The 19,899-nt window shown below is 41.3% G+C and overlaps 2 protein-coding genes across 4 annotated transcripts in view; one reads left to right on the top strand and one right to left on the bottom strand.

The window, feature by feature from the left end:
* The window catches only part of trpm3 (transient receptor potential cation channel, subfamily M, member 3), a 165,041-nt gene that overhangs the window by 72,270 nt on the left and 72,872 nt on the right, over nt 1–19,899 (top strand).
* LOC124380576 (protein NYNRIN-like) lies at nt 10,640–14,845 on the bottom strand. Of its 3 annotated transcripts, none has more exons than XM_046841697.1 (3): nt 14,611–14,845; nt 13,401–14,441; nt 10,640–11,479 (listed from the first exon to the last, which is right to left on the bottom strand). In XM_046841697.1, exons 2-3 carry the CDS (start codon nt 13,851–13,853, stop codon nt 11,477–11,479), a joined length of 456 nt encoding a protein of 151 aa, XP_046697653.1. In that variant the 5' UTR covers nt 13,854–14,441; nt 14,611–14,845; the 3' UTR covers nt 10,640–11,476. The 3 variants fall into 3 exon arrangements, with proteins under 3 accessions (XP_046697653.1, XP_046697652.1, XP_046697651.1); XM_046841696.1 differs by having other exon boundaries at nt 10,640–11,482; XM_046841695.1 differs by lacking the exon at nt 10,640–11,479 and having other exon boundaries at nt 11,499–14,441.

The raw sequence follows: 19,899 nt of genomic DNA on the forward strand, positions 1-19,899 counted from the left end.
GGGGGAAAAAATTGAAGGGGGGGGTCCCTGGTTATGCTTTTGGCTCTGAAAACGATCGGTTAAGTGCATCCTAAAATATATATATTTTTTATAGAAATTGGTTTATTGGTGATTTAATGTATCCTTGACTCAAAAGTACATGCAGTAAATACATGGAAAGGTGGGACGGGGTCATTTAAGGTTGGTCTTTACCCACCTGAATGTGGGAATGTTTTGTTGTGGTACAAATGTATGCTGGTTGTTGGTGGGGTTGGTTGAAATATGGATTTGCATACATATACATATATACATAAAGTATCCAAGTGGTAGCTGCAATAAGACATATTACAGTGTCTCTGGAGCACTAATGGTTAAGGGCCTTGCTTAAGGGCTTTAAGAGTTTCAGCTTGGTGTTACCAGGGCTCGAACCCTTGACCTGTAACCCAGAGCCTTAACCACTGAGCTATCATCTTCACCAAGGTTATTATAGTTCATAAAAACTTCATTAACTGTAATAAAAACATTTTCTTACAGAATTTTGAGGGACATTATATGGAAAAACTATTGAGACACCTCACTTTTCCAGCCATATGTGGTTCTTTTACAAACTGTTACCACATAGTTGTTGCTCACTATTTATATCCTTGCATTCAGGCACATGAAATTTCCCATACACTTCAACTAGGAGACTCAAACCTGTTAAAGCATCACAATGCCCCTGTGCACATAGTCAGCGTCATGCAGATATGGTTTGCAAGTGTGTGGAAGATCTGCCTACTATAGCAACTATACTAGACTTTACTGAAAGTGGCAGAATGAAAAACTCCAAAAGCACACTCCAAAATTGAGTGGAACATCTTGAACACTGGAGGATAGTATAACAGAAAACGTGGACTCTGCTGAAATGATTTTTATACGTTTCCTGAAGATATTTGCACACATCCAAGAGTGTCTGCATTTCAAGAAAATCAATTACTGCATGTCACTAGGCATTTTGGTGGTAAGAAAGTGTGGAAGGATCCCAAATGATCAATACCATCAATACTGGTGTTGTATCCATAAAATATAGATTCTGCATTGGATTGTTCAAACAAGTGTGAATAGGACATAAATAGCTACCAGTTCTTTTTTCTTTGTGGATCTGCTCATTGTCCAAACAAGAAAGTTTTCTGGTCACTCGGTATCATCTGTAGCTTTGGAGGGAATTTTTTCTATTAGGGGAAAAACCAATAACATTCTTTTGTTCCTTCACAAAAACCTGATTAATGATGACGACTTTCAAAAATATCGGTATTAGTATCAGTATCAATATCGACAATACTGGCCTTACCAGATTAGAGTGTAGAGCAGATTAGAGTGTTTGAGTGCACCATGCGCTTTATCATGACTGAACTTGTATTTCAAATATTACAACATGCTTGTTTTTGCTTCTATTTTCTATCTTGTATTTGTATTACTCCATAAATTCTGTGTCAGCTGTCAGGTTCTTGAGTCATTTCTGTTATATGAAGTCATTCAGAGTCGCTGAACCGCTGTGCCCAGGATGCAAAATTTTTTTGGTGCCTGTGTGCCATCAGATGCATGAATGTGGAAATAAATGCAGAAGCTTTCAATAAATAATGCTGTACTAAAAGAGGGTGGCTGTGCTGCACACACTTGTTTCCTGTCTGGGTGCACTTATTTCTGTCTCTATTTATGTGTGTGTGGTGAGGAAAATGATTAAAGTGTTCTCGGCAGTGGCGCGGCCGGCGCTGATTCTATTTCTCTGCCGAAATTGAAACCGCGTCCTAGCTGTCCTGACCGAACTTGACCTGATGAAGAGAGGCGGTCTCTGTGAGCAACAGGAAGTGGGTTTTTTTTTCCTTTCTGGTGCACTGTATGCCATTCAACAACTTGCAAAAATTCCAATTGATACCTTCGATTCCTGTGACCATATCAGAAATCATTAATTGGCATCTTTTTATCCACCATGTAAGTAAATGCGAAAAAAGGTAATAGCTGCTGCTATACCTTCTGACCAATCAGAATGGAGAATCCAAGAATGCATTGAGGTACTGTAACTGTTATGAAGCTACGAAAACAGAGAAAGAGTAACACACTTTTATAGTTTTATTCTTCCAAAAGCAGAATATAACCAGAGGTGAAAAAGTAATAAAATATCGACGGCCTGCATCACTCCATTCCCGTGAATTTTGTGACTCCGCCCATTAATCGATTGGTGCAGTAGTTCCTGGGAATTATTATTATTTTTTTTTTTTACAATTGCATAATTTTTTTTCTTTTTTACTCAGTAATTGATATAATTTAAAATGTAGTTAAGTACAATATTTTAAACAAAACGAAAAAGTGTAGATTAAAAAAAACTTTAAAAAAAGAATGTACACAAAAGAAATACTCTATTACAATAACATAAGCAAATGTAATTTGTTACTTTCCAAATCTGAATGACAAAAAAAAAAAAAAAAAAAGAATATCCACACAAACCCCAAACCTAGCAAGATTAGCACTCCGCATTTTCTTGTCTGCATTTTACTTCATTTGTACGTTATTGCTCTGAAGCCAAGTATGGTCTTGGCTTGTCCTCCGGAAACAAAGCCTGTTTGATAGACATACAGTTTATTCGTTCACCAGTGCTACCTGGCGAGTTTTGCTACTGCACAACGAAATCCTATAGCCTCCAAAATCATGGCTCGCTGATCAGCCAAGTACATTTGAACTAGTGCATCAAGGCATCAAGATTGCTAGCACATACTGTAGGGTGACGCTTAAAGCATCCATGATCAGAATTGTATGTTAAGCCAAGTACATGCTTTCTGCTTTCCTTGGAGCTCCTTCGCTAACATGAAATGGAAGCTTATAGCCTGCAGAGTCAGAATAATTTATTACCCGAGTGCATTTCTGCTTCCCGGATTTGTGAGACTTGTTTTGCTAATATGCATGCAGAGAGTGTATGGAATTAAATTAATAAATCATATATATATATATATATATATATATATATATATATATATATATATATATATATATATATATATATAAAGAGAGACAGAAAGAAAGAGAAAGAGAGATTTTTTGGAAATGGTATCAACAAAGAGCTGAATGTGGTTTTTTTTTCAGTGAGATAAATCCCATTCCTGTATCTTAAGGTCTTGCTTTGAATTGTCCCCAAAATGCTTCCCCGAGGTAAACAGCTTGTTGTTTCATAGGTGAAAAGGTTTGATGGTGGTTTTTGCTTAAGCATTTCCTGGTCCCGGAGATGGATAGGTCGTAGATGATGAGCAGGTTATGACTGATTGTTATCTCTACTTATGAGAAGTGCTCTGATTTTATCCTGTGCCTTCTTGTCAATTGAGTCTGTGCCAGAGGAACATTTAAAAAATTTTGGGATTTTCTATTATTGGATAAGTTCCACATGCTGTACTCGTGTCTATCTTTGTGTTTAAAAAGATTGTTACTGCATCAGGATTACCAACTGATCAAAACTGTTCAATCAAAAAACAGAAATGTTTGGGAACAAGGCGAGGCAATAAACTTTTTTTAACCATTCTCTACCACATTTAGTCCTGATTTGCTAATATAATAATCTGCTATTAGAGTAAACTCAGATACTGATGTAGGTGAGGTGAGGAGCCCTGGGGTGCAGACAACATTTCAATTTATCCCAAAGTTGTTCAGTAGCTTTGGGGGTGAGAGCTGTGTAGCAGGAGATCTTCCACTCCAATCCATGGATCTTAATGGAGCTGGCATTGTGAACAGGGGAATTGTCATGAGGGAACAAGTTTAGATCTCCTTATTCAAGTAAAGGGCAAATGTCTTGCTACAGCATCCAAAGATGTCCTATTGAATTGTGTATTTCCAATTGTGTGGTAAGGTTCCCTGGGTTCGATCCCCGGTCAGGGAACCAACCCCAACCAATCTTAGTGTCAGTCTCAAGCCCGGATAAATGGGGAGGGTTGCGTTAGGAAGGGCATCCAGTGTTAAAACATGTGCCAAATTGAACGTGCGGATCATGAATGCGGATGATCCGCTGTGGCGACCCCTAATGGGAGAAGCCGAAAGAAAGTTTAGTTTGTGAAAGAACCACATATGGTTGGAAAAGTTCGGCGTTCCAATACTTTTACAGATATAGTGCATTTAGAGTGGTAGTTTGGCATTTTAGAATGCAGCTCAAGTTTTAAAGACTCTGCTGATATCATGGTGAAAAAAATCCTTTCAGAGTATACCATGTCTTTTTTATAATTTACAATTGAATATCAAAATAATTAATGAATGTATTATAAGTAATACATAGAAATTTGATCAAATGAAACACATGATAATAAAACACATACTAAATGTTTAGGTGAGTTATTTTAAAAGGTGTGCAACAAAATATTCAGCAATAGGTGCATGGGGGATCATTTTCCCTCAAAGTCCATCAGAGGAAAGTCCATCAAAAGCTAACGGTCTATTTATCAATGAGCGGTTATCAAGAACTTGAGTAAGCCAAGAAGTAGCATCAATGACCAGGGAAGTTAGCTAGATGATAATTTATGAATGAAAAGATATAATCATGATTTCTGTTCATCCAAAACTATGATACACCAGTGTTGAATGACATTCGCTTACTAACCAAAGAAATAAATGAAACCCAAAACACAAAGCTCTTGTATCCATGTGATCTTACCAGAAGTACAATTAAAATCCTCTTATTAAGCAATACACTTTTGCCACCAACATTAGCTAGCTTAAATTTTACATTTTACTCGGAAAATTAATGCTAGTTTCAAGAAACCATTCACTTGATAGATATTTTATGAAAAGAGAAGCATTAGAGTTCCCCTGAGGCAGACTGTTAGGATGTGTTTGCTTTAGAAAATATATTATTTGCTCTTCAGTGTGGACTGATGATAGAGGATTATTTAAGCTTGGTTGGGACAGTTGCAACACCATCAAGAAAAAAACTCCCGAGAGTCACAGTACACTCTGAAATCTATATCTTTTTGTCCTTATATGAGTGCAAATTGGACTCTTACTCTATTCAGAGTACTTTCTTCGCAATTCTTTGTCAACACTTCGAAAGTGTATCCGCCGGCACGGGGCAGGATGAATAAAACAGCTTAAGGTTTGTTCAGGAATAAATTGGGGAGCTCATATGGTTAATGGATTGCCCTGGATTCATCTTTATGAAGAGGACTGTTTGCTCCTAGAGAAGTTTTGGTGCTAAAAGCTTTCTGACGGATGGAAAAGTGGCTCCATTAAAAGTGTCAACACATCAGGCCAGAATACAAAATCATGCCTATAAGGCAGCACATACACTCGAAGAGAGAGAGACAGACTGTGGGAGAACAAGAATTAAGCACGACTTGGCAACTCGACAGCCACTTTCACGCACATTAAGCTTGATTTCAATCAAAGCACCTCGTGAGACGGGTTAAAAGAATGAGCCAATTAGAGTTTCAGGACAGCAGGATACTGTGGGTCAAATAGGTCAGTTATAGATCTGATAGATTAGGAATAGCAAGAGTTCAAATAGTAGAGAGCATTGGCATTTCTGACTTGATTGGCAATGATTATGACCCTTGGACCCTGGAGAGCTATGTTGGACTGAAAATCTAGTTCAGAGTACAAAGGAATCAGTGGTGGCCATGGATAAAGTCATGCAGTAGCCAGTCCTGGTTGTTATTATAGGTGTGCATCAGGACTGAAATCTTGTTGAATGCAACCATGGCCCCCAGTTTATGTTATTTAAAAAAATTTATTAAATCAAATACAGATTCATAGTATATGGACATTGTTAGATTTTTATCATGCCCAAACAGTGTGAAAACCATCTTAACACTAACAGACATTCAAGTATTTGATGCAGTTTGCATTGTACCCAGAATAGCCACGCAAAGAAATAACCACAGTGGGGCAATGAACAGTTTTTTATAGTATGGTTGAATTTTTCACTTATATACTGTATAGTGTGCCTATAGGACTAAAATAGAGAGCCTATACAATACTGAAATAACATTAGAAAGACCTTAGAATAGTTTGGGCCAACACTGTGATAATGGAGAAGCAATAGTGGTACAGATCAGAAAGACCTTTTGATGTGTTTGAACATAGATTAGAATAAGGGACAGGCAATAATTGTTCAGGAGGACAAAGACCTTCAAAGTGTTTGGAGCCAAGACTAGGACAAGTGAAAGGGTACAGGAGAAGGAAGACCTTTGAAATGTTTGAGCAAGACTGGGATATTGTTTATGCAATATTGGTACAGAAGGAAGAAGACAATTTGGACATAGACTATGATAAGGGGCAGGTAACAGTGGTACAGATCAGGAAGACCTTTTAATGTGTTTGGACATAGATTAGAATAAGGGACAGGCAATAATTGTTCAGGAGGACAAAGACCTTGAAAGTGTTTGGAGCCAATAGTAGGACAAGTGAAAGGGTACAGGAGAAGGAAGACCTTTAAAATGTTTAAACAAGACTGGGATGGTGTTAAGGCAATATTGGTACAGAAGGAGGAAGACCGTTTGGACATAGACTATGACAAGGGGCAGGTAACAGTGGTACCGAGAGGGAAGACCACGGAAGTGTTTGGAGCCAAGACAGCCAGCATATTTGGTCCCTACTTTAGGGACAAAATTGTTATTCGGTTCAGAATCAATACACATCAGATAGGATGTGATGGGGCTGACTGGCACTGAGAATACAGTATACTATAATAAGAAACAGAAAGTCATTAGAGCTTGGGCCAAAAAATATTTTCTTTGGTCTTGATTGATCAAATTAATTCAACTTTTATTTAATAATTTTAAGACGCCAAATGTTGATAAACCATGCAGTAGGTTATATACAGCTAGGACACAATGGCAAAGACCCACCTGTTTGTCTTGTACCATAATTTCTTGCTTATGTTAGACGCTGATATGGTGCTTAGGCCATGATCAGGCAATGAAAAACCGCTGTATAGCTCCCATGCCATGCTGCATCTATTTGTTCTGGTACCTGAGTATAACATTCAGTAGAGTAATCAAAAAGGGTAGACTGGATAAAAGGCCACGCAAGCGAAGAAAACTAAATGAGAGGAGGACAAGGCGATCGAGGAAAATCAAATGAAAGGATGAAAAGGGTAGAGAGGAAAAGAGAAGAAGACAGGGTAAAGGGTATCAATTACACTGGTCCTTGTATTATATCTGTTTTATTCGAGGGGATAGAGTCACACCGGCAGGACTAGAGGCAATTTCACAGCCTTTGCCTTCTGACACACTGACTACTGAATCACATAGAAAAAGGACGTGCTTATGAGATAGTCGCAATCTGATTTGTGTGTTTTTTGTGGAAAAAGATGAAACGTGTCTTCGCTAAAGAAGATAAAGAACCTAAGAATCTTTAGATAATATTAATAATATATGATGATTTAAATTACATTTTTACATTCACTATAGAGACACTCTCTAGTATTTAAATGCAGAACTGTACAAGTGATTTGTAATGGCAATTCAGACTTCAGTAGCAGGTTGAGGTACCTTGTTACCTTCTACCAGCTCTAATCAACATTTGGTTTGCTTGATAGAACAGGGACATCGACACCAGTAGGCTTGTAGGTAACAGGGGTTCTATGACTACGTTGAGGATTGCCAGGGTAGTTCTGTTTAGTGAAGTGAAAACTTCATATGTGCTGCTGCCTTGGAAAGTAACCACTTTACACACACACAAATGCACACACTTCTCAATCTGTGAAGTGAAACTAATGGTAGCCGTAAACAGTATAAGAGTGGATACTTAAAATTCATTATAGGGTTTCCACAGAAAATACTCATATGTAAATCAAAATGCTGATCATGCTATGTATTTAGTATATCATTGTCTGAACTCATTGATGTTCTTCAGTTGAGGCCCCAATTTAAGCAAATGTCTTCGTGATGGATTACTGGTTTAACACTCGCTTCAATGGACAATGCTAATATTCTGAGGTAAACATTAAGGATTTCGAACCAGAATCAAATCGGAGCGAAAGCTCACGTGGTTCTCAAAAGCCGATGAATAATGTTATACATTAGGATTCGCCTGCAGGCTACTGCTACGCTCAGCTAATGTTGTTTCTGCTGGATGATTAGGATTTTGTTCCACAGTTAGAGGCTGAGAAGGTTTCTGACTACTTTCATCTTCTGTAATGCTTATCATTTATGAAAAATGCTGCAATAATCACAACTACAGACCCTACCTCTCTCTCTTTCTTTCTCTCTCCCTCTCTCTCTGTGGCACGGGCAGATAGAATTAGCCTTTCATAGCATACGAGGCAAAGAGTTGTTTTGCCACACATGATTCCCTCGTGTAGGCACTGTGCTGATATTGGGATGATAAAGGATCTCACTTTTACAAGCACAAACATGAACCCTCATACTGAACTGTTGAGCAGGGTTTTCATGGTTTTTGTTTATTGGAACTCAGAAGAATAATCTGTAGAGGCTGTGCTCAATATTTAAGACAGGTGAATACACTGGCTAAAGCAGACACTCTCACACTATTAAGTCTGACACGATTAAGGTACATGGAGTGGCGAAACTTCGCGATCGAACAAAATAATATATAAATGCATATATACAAAGATAGTTTTTTTCTTGTTTTAAAGCTCTTTGTTATTGCCAAATATTTAGCAGCCACTCTGTGCAGCTTGGGATGGTTTCTCATTAACGCCTTGGGTGGTTCCATGAAATTCCGGAGTAAGAACAGCCGCTTTGAGGATGGATTGGACTGTAGTTATGTCAACAGTCTGCTACATTGACTCAGGACTACTTTTTGCTTCTGATCATCATCACTGTACCCCACAACATTGTATATCTGCTATAAATGGACATTCGGTGCGACCCAGATGAGGATGGGTTCCCTCTTGAGTCTGGTTCCTCTCAAGGTTTCTTCCTTATGCCATCTTGGGGAGTTTTTCCTTGCCACAGTCGCCACCAGCTTAATCTTTAGGGACAAACTTACACTTATAAAGAACATATTCACTTTTACTCACTACATTTTCTGTGTAAAGCTGCTTTGTGACAATGTCCATTGTTAAAAGTGCTATACAAATAAAAATGTATTGAATTGAATTGCATTTAGTAATATCCCAAGGTCTCAAGGTTCCATATCCAAAGGGTCCCCCCACCAAGTTATACAGTATAGGGCCTAGTCTTTTTACAATCTTTAGTTGTCCAACTTAAGTGACCCTCTGTCCTCCGTAGTGTGAGATTTCGGCAGATTAGCAGACAGGAGTGGTTGTTTTAGCATGTTGTGCTTCCGAGATGCTCTTCTGCTCAGCACGGCTGCAAAGAGTCATTATTTTAGTTGTCTTCCTATCAACTTCAACCACTCTATCTGTCTCACCAACAGTTGCACTCGGATAACTCTCGCTAACTGGTTTACGTTTATCTAATTTTATGTAAATGCTAGAGACTGCTGTGTGTGAAGTATCCAGTGAAAGTACAAACAACTCTATTAAATCACTCATACATCCTCGTACTCAGCCTCCATCACACAGCTCGATTCGTTGTTATTACCAGGCAAATTTGCTACATTATAAAGACATTAGCACTTGAACAAAAACAGCATCAATCTCTTTAACTCCTGTCTTCATTCCCTTTTTTTTCCTGGGTATTTTCTTATTTTGCATAGAGCACATGCCAAGTTCTGGTCATTATTTAATACCACGCTAATCCTACTCCGCCTCTAGGGATTTGCTTCTTCTTCCTTTTTTTTTTTACTCTGGAATTGGCAGAATTTCAAATCAGCTTATCCACTGCATGTGTGAGAGGTAATTTTCCCAGGCAATACTTTCTGATGCAAACTGATTTGCGAGTTGTCATGAACAGGAAAATCGAAAGCGGGTGTGAAGATGACCGCGGTGTGTAACCGTGTAACCGTTTTAATATTCATTGTGGTGAAACAAGCAAAAGATCGAATAAAGGAATACAGTGGTAATGGCAACACGTTTTCCTGCATACATCCTGCATATTCGTTTGAGGCATGCATGATATTTATTTATTTATGTTTTTTCAATATACATAGAGAGGCACTCGAACTTCACACATTTCAAGAAAACGAGTGGGATGTAGTACATTGTGTTCGATTTCATATGAATAAAGAATGAGATGATGCAGAAACGCTAAACTCTGCCCTCAACCTTAACCTGCATGTATTTTCATACAACTCGATTCATGCTAATTTGTACAAATGCGCTAACCACTCAGCCTCCAAATTACACCATGTTCAATGTTCATTACCAGCCGTTAACTTACTTCTCCTTCATCCATAATCCGCTGGGTTCATTTTGTTTAAAAAAAAAATTGAGCCATGCGCTTTTTCCGTAGCAGTACTTGCTAAACCACATAACTAGCTAGTTAGCGTTGGTTATTTTTAACGTGACTACATGGCTAATCTCAATGCTTTTTGTTTGGAAATATGGGATTGATTGGTTCCTATCAAAAACTGTACCCTTATATGATCTATGCACTGTTTTTCTAATGCTCAGTGTCTCATGATTGTCTTCCATGGTTGATATTGTTCATGCTTTACTTTTTCCAAATTTTTTCATGTTACAGCCAAATCAATTCATTATTTCCTCAAAATTCTATAAACAATACCCCATAATGAGAACATGAAGCAAGTTTGTTTGAAATCTTTGTAAATGTATATGTAAGAAAGATCCCCTGCCCTCTCGTCTGTGTCTCTTCTCTGCAAGGCCTTAGGAGCGCTCCGGAGCAATGAAAGAACAACCCACACGATTAAAATCAAGTCTGGTTTATTCAATACAACTGCTCAAAGGACTGGGCCGCACGGCCGGGTAGATATACACATCAGTCCAAGCCATAGTGCGTAGGAAAGGCGGGGACACAGACAGAGTTATCGTGTGTTGACAGAGATAGTCAGAAACATATGTGCGTAAGAAAATATGTGCGTAAGAAAAGGAACAGGATGTGCTTACAGCTATCGTCTAGCTGAACGCCCTTGGTCTTCTATTATCCTGTTCACGCGATAGCACAAAATGTACAGGACAGCAAAGACATAAACATCTAAGTCAGAATATGCGAGGTCAAGATAGGAAGGTTCGCCAAGGCTACTAAAGAATACATTTCAACAATCCCCTCTTTTATACTTAATAACTAATAAGTATAATTACATGAATGTATCAGTGTATTGATCATTAGATGAATTTCGCAAACGCAAAATGTCATGTGGATGGGCTTGGACGGGTAACCCTGTCCCAAGCAGGGTGAGGAGTAGTAGAATGATGGCAGCCATACCGGTCACTGGCTGCGCCCGTCCCAAGAAGAGGTTGGTACTCAGTCCCTTGTAGTTTCTCCCTACACTTCCTACAGTGAGGAGAATGTCCAAAGAGACGACACAGGAACTTCTGAGGTGTAACTGAGGTCATCCACGAGCTGCCTTAGACCGCTTCCCCTCTTAGCAGGCTAGCCGAAAGGTACTCCCTTAGTTCTGTCGGGAGGGAAAAAACTCTGGGAAGGGTCGTCAGGGTTTACTTCTGGTCACAAAAAAACACATAGTAGTTAGGTACAAAGTTTCATAACAATTATCATTGTGGGGCATGTTTCAGTCGTCCGGCATGGATCCACTGTGGAAAGAGATCAGTTAATACAGCCGTACGAGTCACAGCGATCACGTCTGCAGGTTCACTGTATGGGGTGTCACCCAGGGGTGTTCCCATTTTGTCCAATCTTTTCACCAAGACTCGATCCCCTACCCTCAAGGGGTGAGTGTTTTTGATCGGAATTGGGGGTCTCCTTGCATTTACCCGTGTCCAATAATCATCTAATGTTTGTAGCAACCCTGCAGCGTACTCGCTGAGATGCACATCTAGGTCCCCCATACCCACAGCCTGTTTGCCTCGTCGCCATGGGAGGGGAAAGGGTCGCCCCATTACAAGTTCATACGGTGAGAGATGATCAAGGGCCACTTGTGCGGTCATTCGCATATCGGCGAGAACGAGTGGGAGAGCATGCAGCCAATTTTTGGAGCCAGATGCGTGCATGGCTTTACGAATCTTGTCCTTTATCGTACGATTAGCGCGTTCCACAATGCCTGATGATTGTGGGTGGTACGGAATATGGAAATGCCAATTGATTTTCAGCTCTTTGCACAGAAGTTGAGTGACCTTAGAAGTGAATGGGGTTCCTTTATCAGAATCAATTCCTACAGGGATGCCATACCTAGGAATTATCTCAGTAGTTACCACGACTCTAGTGTTTTCTTTGCTACAGGGGAAAGCTTCTACCCACCGTGAAAATTTATCCACCGTTACCAAAAGATATCTGAAAGGGCCCTGTCTTGGCATGTGTGTGAAATCGATCTGCCATTCCTGAAAAGGTGTCTCAGGGACGGGAAGGTGTTGGTTTGGAGATGTTATTTTGTGCGCATGTTAAACACCTATCTAGAATGTTGTTCACGTCTGTGTACAGGTGGTCTATACAGAAATTCTCAGTTAAGTCATGTAACACCCCTCTTCGTCCGCGGTGAGTGTGACCATGAAACTCACGGACGAGAAATGGAGTACAGTGACGTGGGAGGCAAAGACGACCCTGTCCATCTAGAACGATTGGGGAGTCAGTAGCACCCTGACTCGTCCAAAATAGGCGATCAGCAGGTGAAGCCGAAGCCTGCAGTGAAGAGAGGTCCATGTCAGGTAGAACAGCGCTGATCATGGTATTAACAGACACCATGGCTGGCGATAAATCTGGTGGAAGAGGGCGTGGGGCCACAGCTTGCTTAGCCATGCGGTCGGCGAGACTATTACCCCGCACCTCGTCTGTATCACCAGAGGAGTGCGCCTTAGTTTTTACAATAGCCAACGAACGGGGCAGGTGGCAGGCAGTGATTAGATCTTGTACTAATAATGCGTGTGAAATGGGTTTGCCATCAGCAGTAGTGAAGCCCCGAGATTGCCAGATACGGCCGAAATCGTGAGCTACCCCGAAGGCATAACGAGAGTCAGTATAAATTGTGATGTCAGTGTCTTCCACGAGGACACAGGCGCGGGTAAGAGCAAAGAGTTCAGCAGCCTGTGCAGGAGAAAAAGGAAGAGAAAAAGACTCAAGGACAGTGTTAGGCAGGCGACAAACAGCATAACCACAAAAATAAACACCATCACTAGGTTTGGAGCAGGAGCCATCAACAAAGAGAACATCGCCTATCTGTAGGTGAACAGAGGATAGGTCAGGGCGAATACTGGTGTCATTGACAATTTCGGTGAGGCAATCATGGTCGGAGTCCCCCATACAGTCATCCCGTGCGTTAAGCAGGCGCTGTAGGGCGTGAGCTACAGTGTCATGGGAAGACGAGGGACGTATAGTTAACTGCTCAGTGGCCAACAAAACAGTCTCATACCCTGAGCGACGTTGTGAAGACATGTGCTGTGTGTTTAGATTGCGTAATATCTGTGTTACCTGATGTGAGGTGTGCAGAATCAGAGGATGAGATAGAACGATCTTTTCAGCATCAGTTACCATCAGAGCACAGGAGGCCACGGCACAAAGACAGGCCGGCAAACCCTGAGCCACGGAGTCAAGGGATTTTGAAAGAAACGCACAAGGTCGCATGCCTCCCCCATGTTCCTGAGCCAACACCCCTGGTTGAGTTGCCACGTACAGGTGGAACGGAAGGCTGTAGTTAGGCAGTCCCAGTGTGGGAGCCGTACACAGGGCTCGTTTCAAGGCCCCGAAGGCGGCCAGCGTTTCCGGATTCCATGTCAAGGGCGTGGTTGAGGGATCAGAGTGCTTCACTGCAGTGCGCAGACACTTGTCATACAAAGAGCAGTCTGGAATCCACTGACGGCAGTAGTTGATAAGGCCGAGGAAAGCCTGCAGTGCCTGTTTAGTGGCAGGTCGCTGAGTGTCCATGATGACTTGTATTCGTTCAGCAGTCAGTTTCCTGGAACCCTGAGAAAGTTCATAGCCCAGGTACCGGACAGTGTTCTGGCAGAACTGTAGTTTTGTCTTGGATACTTTAAAACCCTCTGCAGCCAGGTGCTTGAGTAGGGCCAGTGTGGCCGCCTGGCAGGTGTCATAGTCGGTAGCAGTTACCAGGAGATCATCAGCGTACTGTAGAACTACTGAATCAGGGGGGAGACAGAGGCTCGATAGGGCGTTCTTGACCGTGGTCGCGAAGACCGCGGGGGAATCGATATACCCCTGTGGCAGCCTAGTCCACGTGTACTGCTGCCCCCTGTGTGTGAAGGCAAAGAGAGGCTGCGTCTCCTTCCCTACAGGAACACTGAAGAAAGCAGAACAGAGGTCAATCACAGAAAAGACTGTATGAGTACATGGAATTGAGGCTATGACGGAGGAGACGTCAGGGACAATTGGTGCGACTGGAATAATCAGTTCGTTTATTTTTTGCAGATCTTGGGTGAATCTTCACGAGCCATCTGGTTTTGGAACAGGATTAACTGGTGTGTTGTATGGGCTGACGCATGGGGTGACAACGCCCTGTTGCAAAAGAGAAGTCAAAATATAGTCAATGCCAGTAGTTTTTTCAGGTGATAAAGGATATTGTTTAATAAACACAGGCGTCAAATGTTTAACCGTGGCCTCATATGGAGGACGTCAACGTTATCAGGGCGTCTGGATTATCTTTCCAGAACAAGGTGGATCTTACCCGTGTTGTTTTCTTCTTTCTACGCGGCCGTACTCCTTCTTCTGCTCCTCCTGCCGCCTCTCCCCCCTCCTCCTCCTCCTTTTTCTCCTCATTAACTACTTCGTCATTCGGATATTTTAACACCGGGACGTGTCCAAGCAAACTATCCTCGTCATAACTATCGCCTAGTTTACTTTGCAAGATGAATCTATAATCTGCGCCAGTCAGCTGACAGTTACGCGAACTTTTGATTAACATATCGGAACAAGGCAGAGGTTTATCAGGGGAGGGCAAGAGACTAATGATATCTTTAAGAGCAGATGGTGAAGGCGGAGTAACCTGTACTCCTGAGGGTTTAGCTACACATACACATGCTGCATTCCACGGGGGAGGATCGGGAAGCGTCCCAGCATCGGGACCAACATCATCAGGGTCACTGTCATCGTCTGAGCTGTCAGAGCTAGAGTCGGAACTGAAATCACTAGATTCCTCGTCCTTGGGTTTCTTTTTTAGCCCCTTCTTTGGTTTTTTCTTAGCTGATGTTTCTCCTGTGTCAGAGACCTTCATCGCGGCTAGCGATGGATACATATTAGCCACTGGAGGTGGTTTGGGGTTACGGTCAGGCGCATTGGGCAATACCTTTTTTCCCTTTCCCGAATAAGGCGGCGGTTTAGCGAGAGAAATGGAGAGTGGTATGGGCGTTAAAAGACCAGAATCCTTTGGGGTCCTGGGTTTTGGAATACCCTTCAATACTCTTTTTGGAGTGTAAATGTTTTTGCGTTCGTCCCAGATTTTCTTCATCTCATACCATCGCCCATAACATTCCCGCATCTAACCGAGATTCCATTGTGGATCTCCGAGGCCTTCATAAATCATGCGATACGCGGAGGCTAAATATCCTGGGTCGAATGTACCCTCTCTGGGGTAAGGTGGAATCTGAGGGGTTGCCTCAGTCCAACCAGCTAAATTGTCAAGATAAGGGGTAACGAAGTATGTTAGACCACAACGTTGCATCCAAACAGAAGGCGTCTCTCCAGGCTCAGGCTTAGGGTATGAGTTTCCCATTTTAAAATACCAACACTAATACTTATCAGCAATACAGGCAAGAGACACAGAGAATATTTTCCTTTTGTTTTACAGCGCTCTGCCCAGTAACTATAATACTGAGGTCCTCCTTCCTTTCAGGGGCTATACAGGAATACCCTAATCCTATACCTGCTCAGTAATACCAATACTGAGGTCTACCTTCCCCTGAAGGAGATATCCTAGTCCAAATACTGCCAACCAGGTAGTCAATCAAACATGTCTTACCTGGTCGAGAGTATCACGTCGGGGTCACCAAATTGTAAGAAAGATCCCCTGCCCTCTCATCTGTGTCTCTTCTCTGCAAGGCCTTAGGAGCGCTCCGGAGCAATGAAAGAACAACCCACACGATTAAAATCAAGTCTGGTTTATTCAATACAACTGCTCAAAGGACTGGGCCGCACGGCCGGGTAGATATACACATCAGTCCAAGCCATAGTGCGTAGGAAAGGCGGGGACACAGACAGAGTTATCGTGTGTTGACAGAGATAGTCAGAAACATATGTGCGTAAGAAAATATGTGCGTAAGAAAAGGAACAGGATGTGCTTACAGCTATCGTCTAGCTGAACGCCCTTGGTCTTCTATCATCCTGTTCACGCGATAGCACAAAATGTACAGGACAGCAAAGACATAAACATCTAAGTCAGAATATGCGAGGTCAAGATAGGAAGGTTCGCCAAGGCTACTAAAGAATACATTTCAACAGTATAAAAAAGAAAAAAAAAAAATCACATAATTATTCACAGCCATTGCCATGTTTCCACTGATCATCCATGAGATGTTTCTAGAACCTTCCAGAAGAACAACCATCTCTGCAGCACTCCACCAATCAGGCCTGGTAAAGTGGCCAGATGGAAGCCACTCCTCAGTAAAAGGCACATGGTAACCCGCTTGGATTTTGCCAAAGGGCACCTGAAGGACACTCAGACCATGAAAAACTAAGATTAAACTCTTTGGTCTTAATGCACCGCTAATCACCTGGCCAATACCATCCCTACAGTGAAGCATGGTGGTGGCAGAATCATGCTGTGGGGATGTTTTTCAGCAGTAGGAACTCTGAGACTAGTCAGGATCGAGAGAAAGATGAATGCAGCAATGTACAGAGACATCCCTGATGAAAACCTGCTTCAGAGCACTCTGGACCTCAGGGCGGCGGTTTATCTTCCAACAGAACAACAACCCTAAGCACACAGGAAAGATAACAGAGGAGTGGCTACAGGACAACTCTGTGAATGTCCTTGAGTAGCCCAGCCAGAGCCCAGACTTGAACATCTCTGGAAAGATCTGAAAATGGCTTCACACTGACCCTCCCCATCCAACTTGATGGAACTTGGGAGGATTTGCAAAAAAGAATGGAAAAAACTGCCCAGAAAATGTGTGTGCCAAGCTTGTAGCATCAAACTAAAAAAACCTTAAGGCTGTAATTGGTGCCAAAAGGAGCTTCAACAAAGTATTGAGCAAAAGCTGTGAATACTTGTGTACATTGTGACAGATGATAGATAGATAGATAGATAGATAGATAGATAGATAGATAGATAGATAGATAGATAGATAGATAGATAGATAGATAGATAGATAGATAGATAGATAGATAGATATTATTGATTTCTCATTTCACATAGGCGAAGCTGCTACTGTATATACTATGAATATTCATAGCTATAAATATTCATGACATGCCAGAGAACATTGTTGAGGTGTGTTTTTGTTCCCATGATGCAGTTCACAGGGAGGGAAAATCTCTTATAGAGCAGTGGAATGTGTGTATATGGTCTTCGGGTGCTTGCACACATACGTATATTCACACCCACACACTGTTAACGCACACTGTTAAGCTGTAGTGAATGAAAGAACTGTGTGTGTGGGTGTGTGTATGTTTAATTAGATACATGCATCTTTGTTTATTTAAATTACATATTACATGTGTCATACATAATAAGGTTTAAGATGCAACTGTTATACATCGAACTCACCGTATAATGAGCAGATCGATGTGTGGGAAATAATGTTGCATTGTGTGTGTCCACACACACTATAATCATCGAAATCATGTCCAGCATGCATAATACACTAATGGCAGTAAATGAGTTTCCTCTGGGACGCAGAAGTTCGAGCTTGCCGTCTCACCCGTCTTCTAACGAAAGCTTTCTCAAGACTAAATGGAACTTAAATGGAAAAAAAAAGTTTCAAATATCCATAAGGTGAACGTTCCTCGTTCCCGCTGAAGGCTTTACTGAGGTGCATTTGAAGCCCATTAGACAGGGGCAGGCATGCGTGATGAACACGTCGGAGGCTTCATTTGAATCTTTTTAGAACCGGCAAGCTGGCACGGAAATGGACGGGTCTTACGTTCATATACTTCAGTTTCCTATTCAACCTCTGTGTAACTTCAGATTAGAATGTTGGGCTTCTGCTCAAAAGGTCATGAGTTCAAATCCCAGCTCCATTAAGCCATTGGCCCTTGAGCCCCTTAACCCTTAACTCAGTGGTATGAATAATGTACTTCTAAACGCTTGATACATTTGTCCTGATTTACGTAGACAAGATGCTTTACAGCTACATTATTTATACATTACAGTATTTCCATTCAGCCCTTCACTTCCTGGTTTAATGTCACTGGTCACATGACTGACTGAAATTGGTTCACATACGTGGATAATTAGCACTTGTAGTGTATATGCACCATTTGGCTCGGTTCTTCGCTCTTGTTTATGGATTTTTCCTGTTGTATGTATTATTGCGGTTTAGATTTTAATGTATGAAATAGTGGTGACCGCAAATGGTCAAATATTCGATACTTCGATAGAAGCAGCCTGATTCAACTACCAATCACACAGTGGTGTTACGAAACGTTGGTGCTACATTATTTTGGGGGGTGCGCAATGTTTGATTGCGCATAGAACTACTGTTTTTTCCAAGTAAATTAATGAACAGCTTATTATCATAATGTGGAAAAAATATATATATATATTTTATTTTATTTTTTTGGGAAAGTGGAAAGTGAAACTTTCCATGATCGACACAGGAGCATTTTGGTGGCAGGGATTTAAATATTTTACATTGTCTGGGAGATTCTGTAAAGGTATATTCGGTTCTTATTTAATCCTGTGAATTAACTTTCAATTGCTTTTCAGTGGCGCTGCGCTTAGATCGCACTCGCAACACTTGACAAATCTGATTCGACTATGTAAATCCTCAGTCAAGGACACCCTTAGTATGAAGAGACAATGAAAACCCCCACACACATACGCTTTTTTTGTTTATCCCATTGAATCCAGTCACGCAATGAGCAATATTCCTTACTACTCTGAATCCTATTTGAGCAACTATAAGTCGCGGTGTTGAAGTGTTTTCTGGTTACAGGCTTTTCAAATGGGTCGCAGGCTAATGGCCGCTCGGTGATGCTGTCACCGAGCTTCACCCCCTGCATTCCTGCACAAACAGTGTTTAACTAATCAGCGTGTGCTTTAATTAGCAGCCACAAATGAACAAGTATAATCTGCTCGAAACGAAGGAATGCCGGCCCTCCGAGTTTTAAACCATGGAGCTGACAGCATGAAGCTGAGTTAATAATAGAGTGTGTGTGTGTGTGTTTGTGTGTGTGTGTGTGTGTGTGTGTGTGTGTGAGAGAGAGAGAGAGAGAGAGAGAGTGAGAGAGAGAGAGATGTGTCAAGAAGTATGTCCAACTGAGAGGAAAAAAAGAGGAAGTGAGGAAATGAGAGTTTGTCAGATGGACAGTCAGGAAGAGCGATGTAGTGTGTTAGAAAGTGTGAGAGTGGCGAGATTTTACACACACACACACACACACACACACACACACACACACACACACACAGTACACACATCCTGGGGAAAAAACCTGAAAAATGTTTTTATGTGTTTTTTTTTTTTTTATATTTGAACAATTATGTAAGTCATCATGTCTATCTATCTATCTATCTATCTATCTATCTATCTATCTATCTATCTATCTATCTATCTATCTATCTATCTATCTATCTATCTATCTATCTATCTATCTATCTATCTATCTATCTATCTATCTATCTAGACAATTTTTTCTTATAATAACCTTCACTCTTCTGGGACGTTCTGGTGAAGATTTTAGTGAAATTCATTGAGCCATAAGGATGTTAGTAAAGTCAGGCACTGATGTAGGTGAGGTCAGGAGGCCTCAGGTGCAGTCAGCATTCACATCCATCTCAAAGGTGTTCAACAGTATCTAT

Source organism: Silurus meridionalis, chromosome 27 (assembly GCF_014805685.1).
Source record: "Silurus meridionalis isolate SWU-2019-XX chromosome 27, ASM1480568v1, whole genome shotgun sequence".
Classification (NCBI taxonomy): domain Eukaryota; kingdom Metazoa; phylum Chordata; class Actinopteri; order Siluriformes; family Siluridae; genus Silurus; species Silurus meridionalis.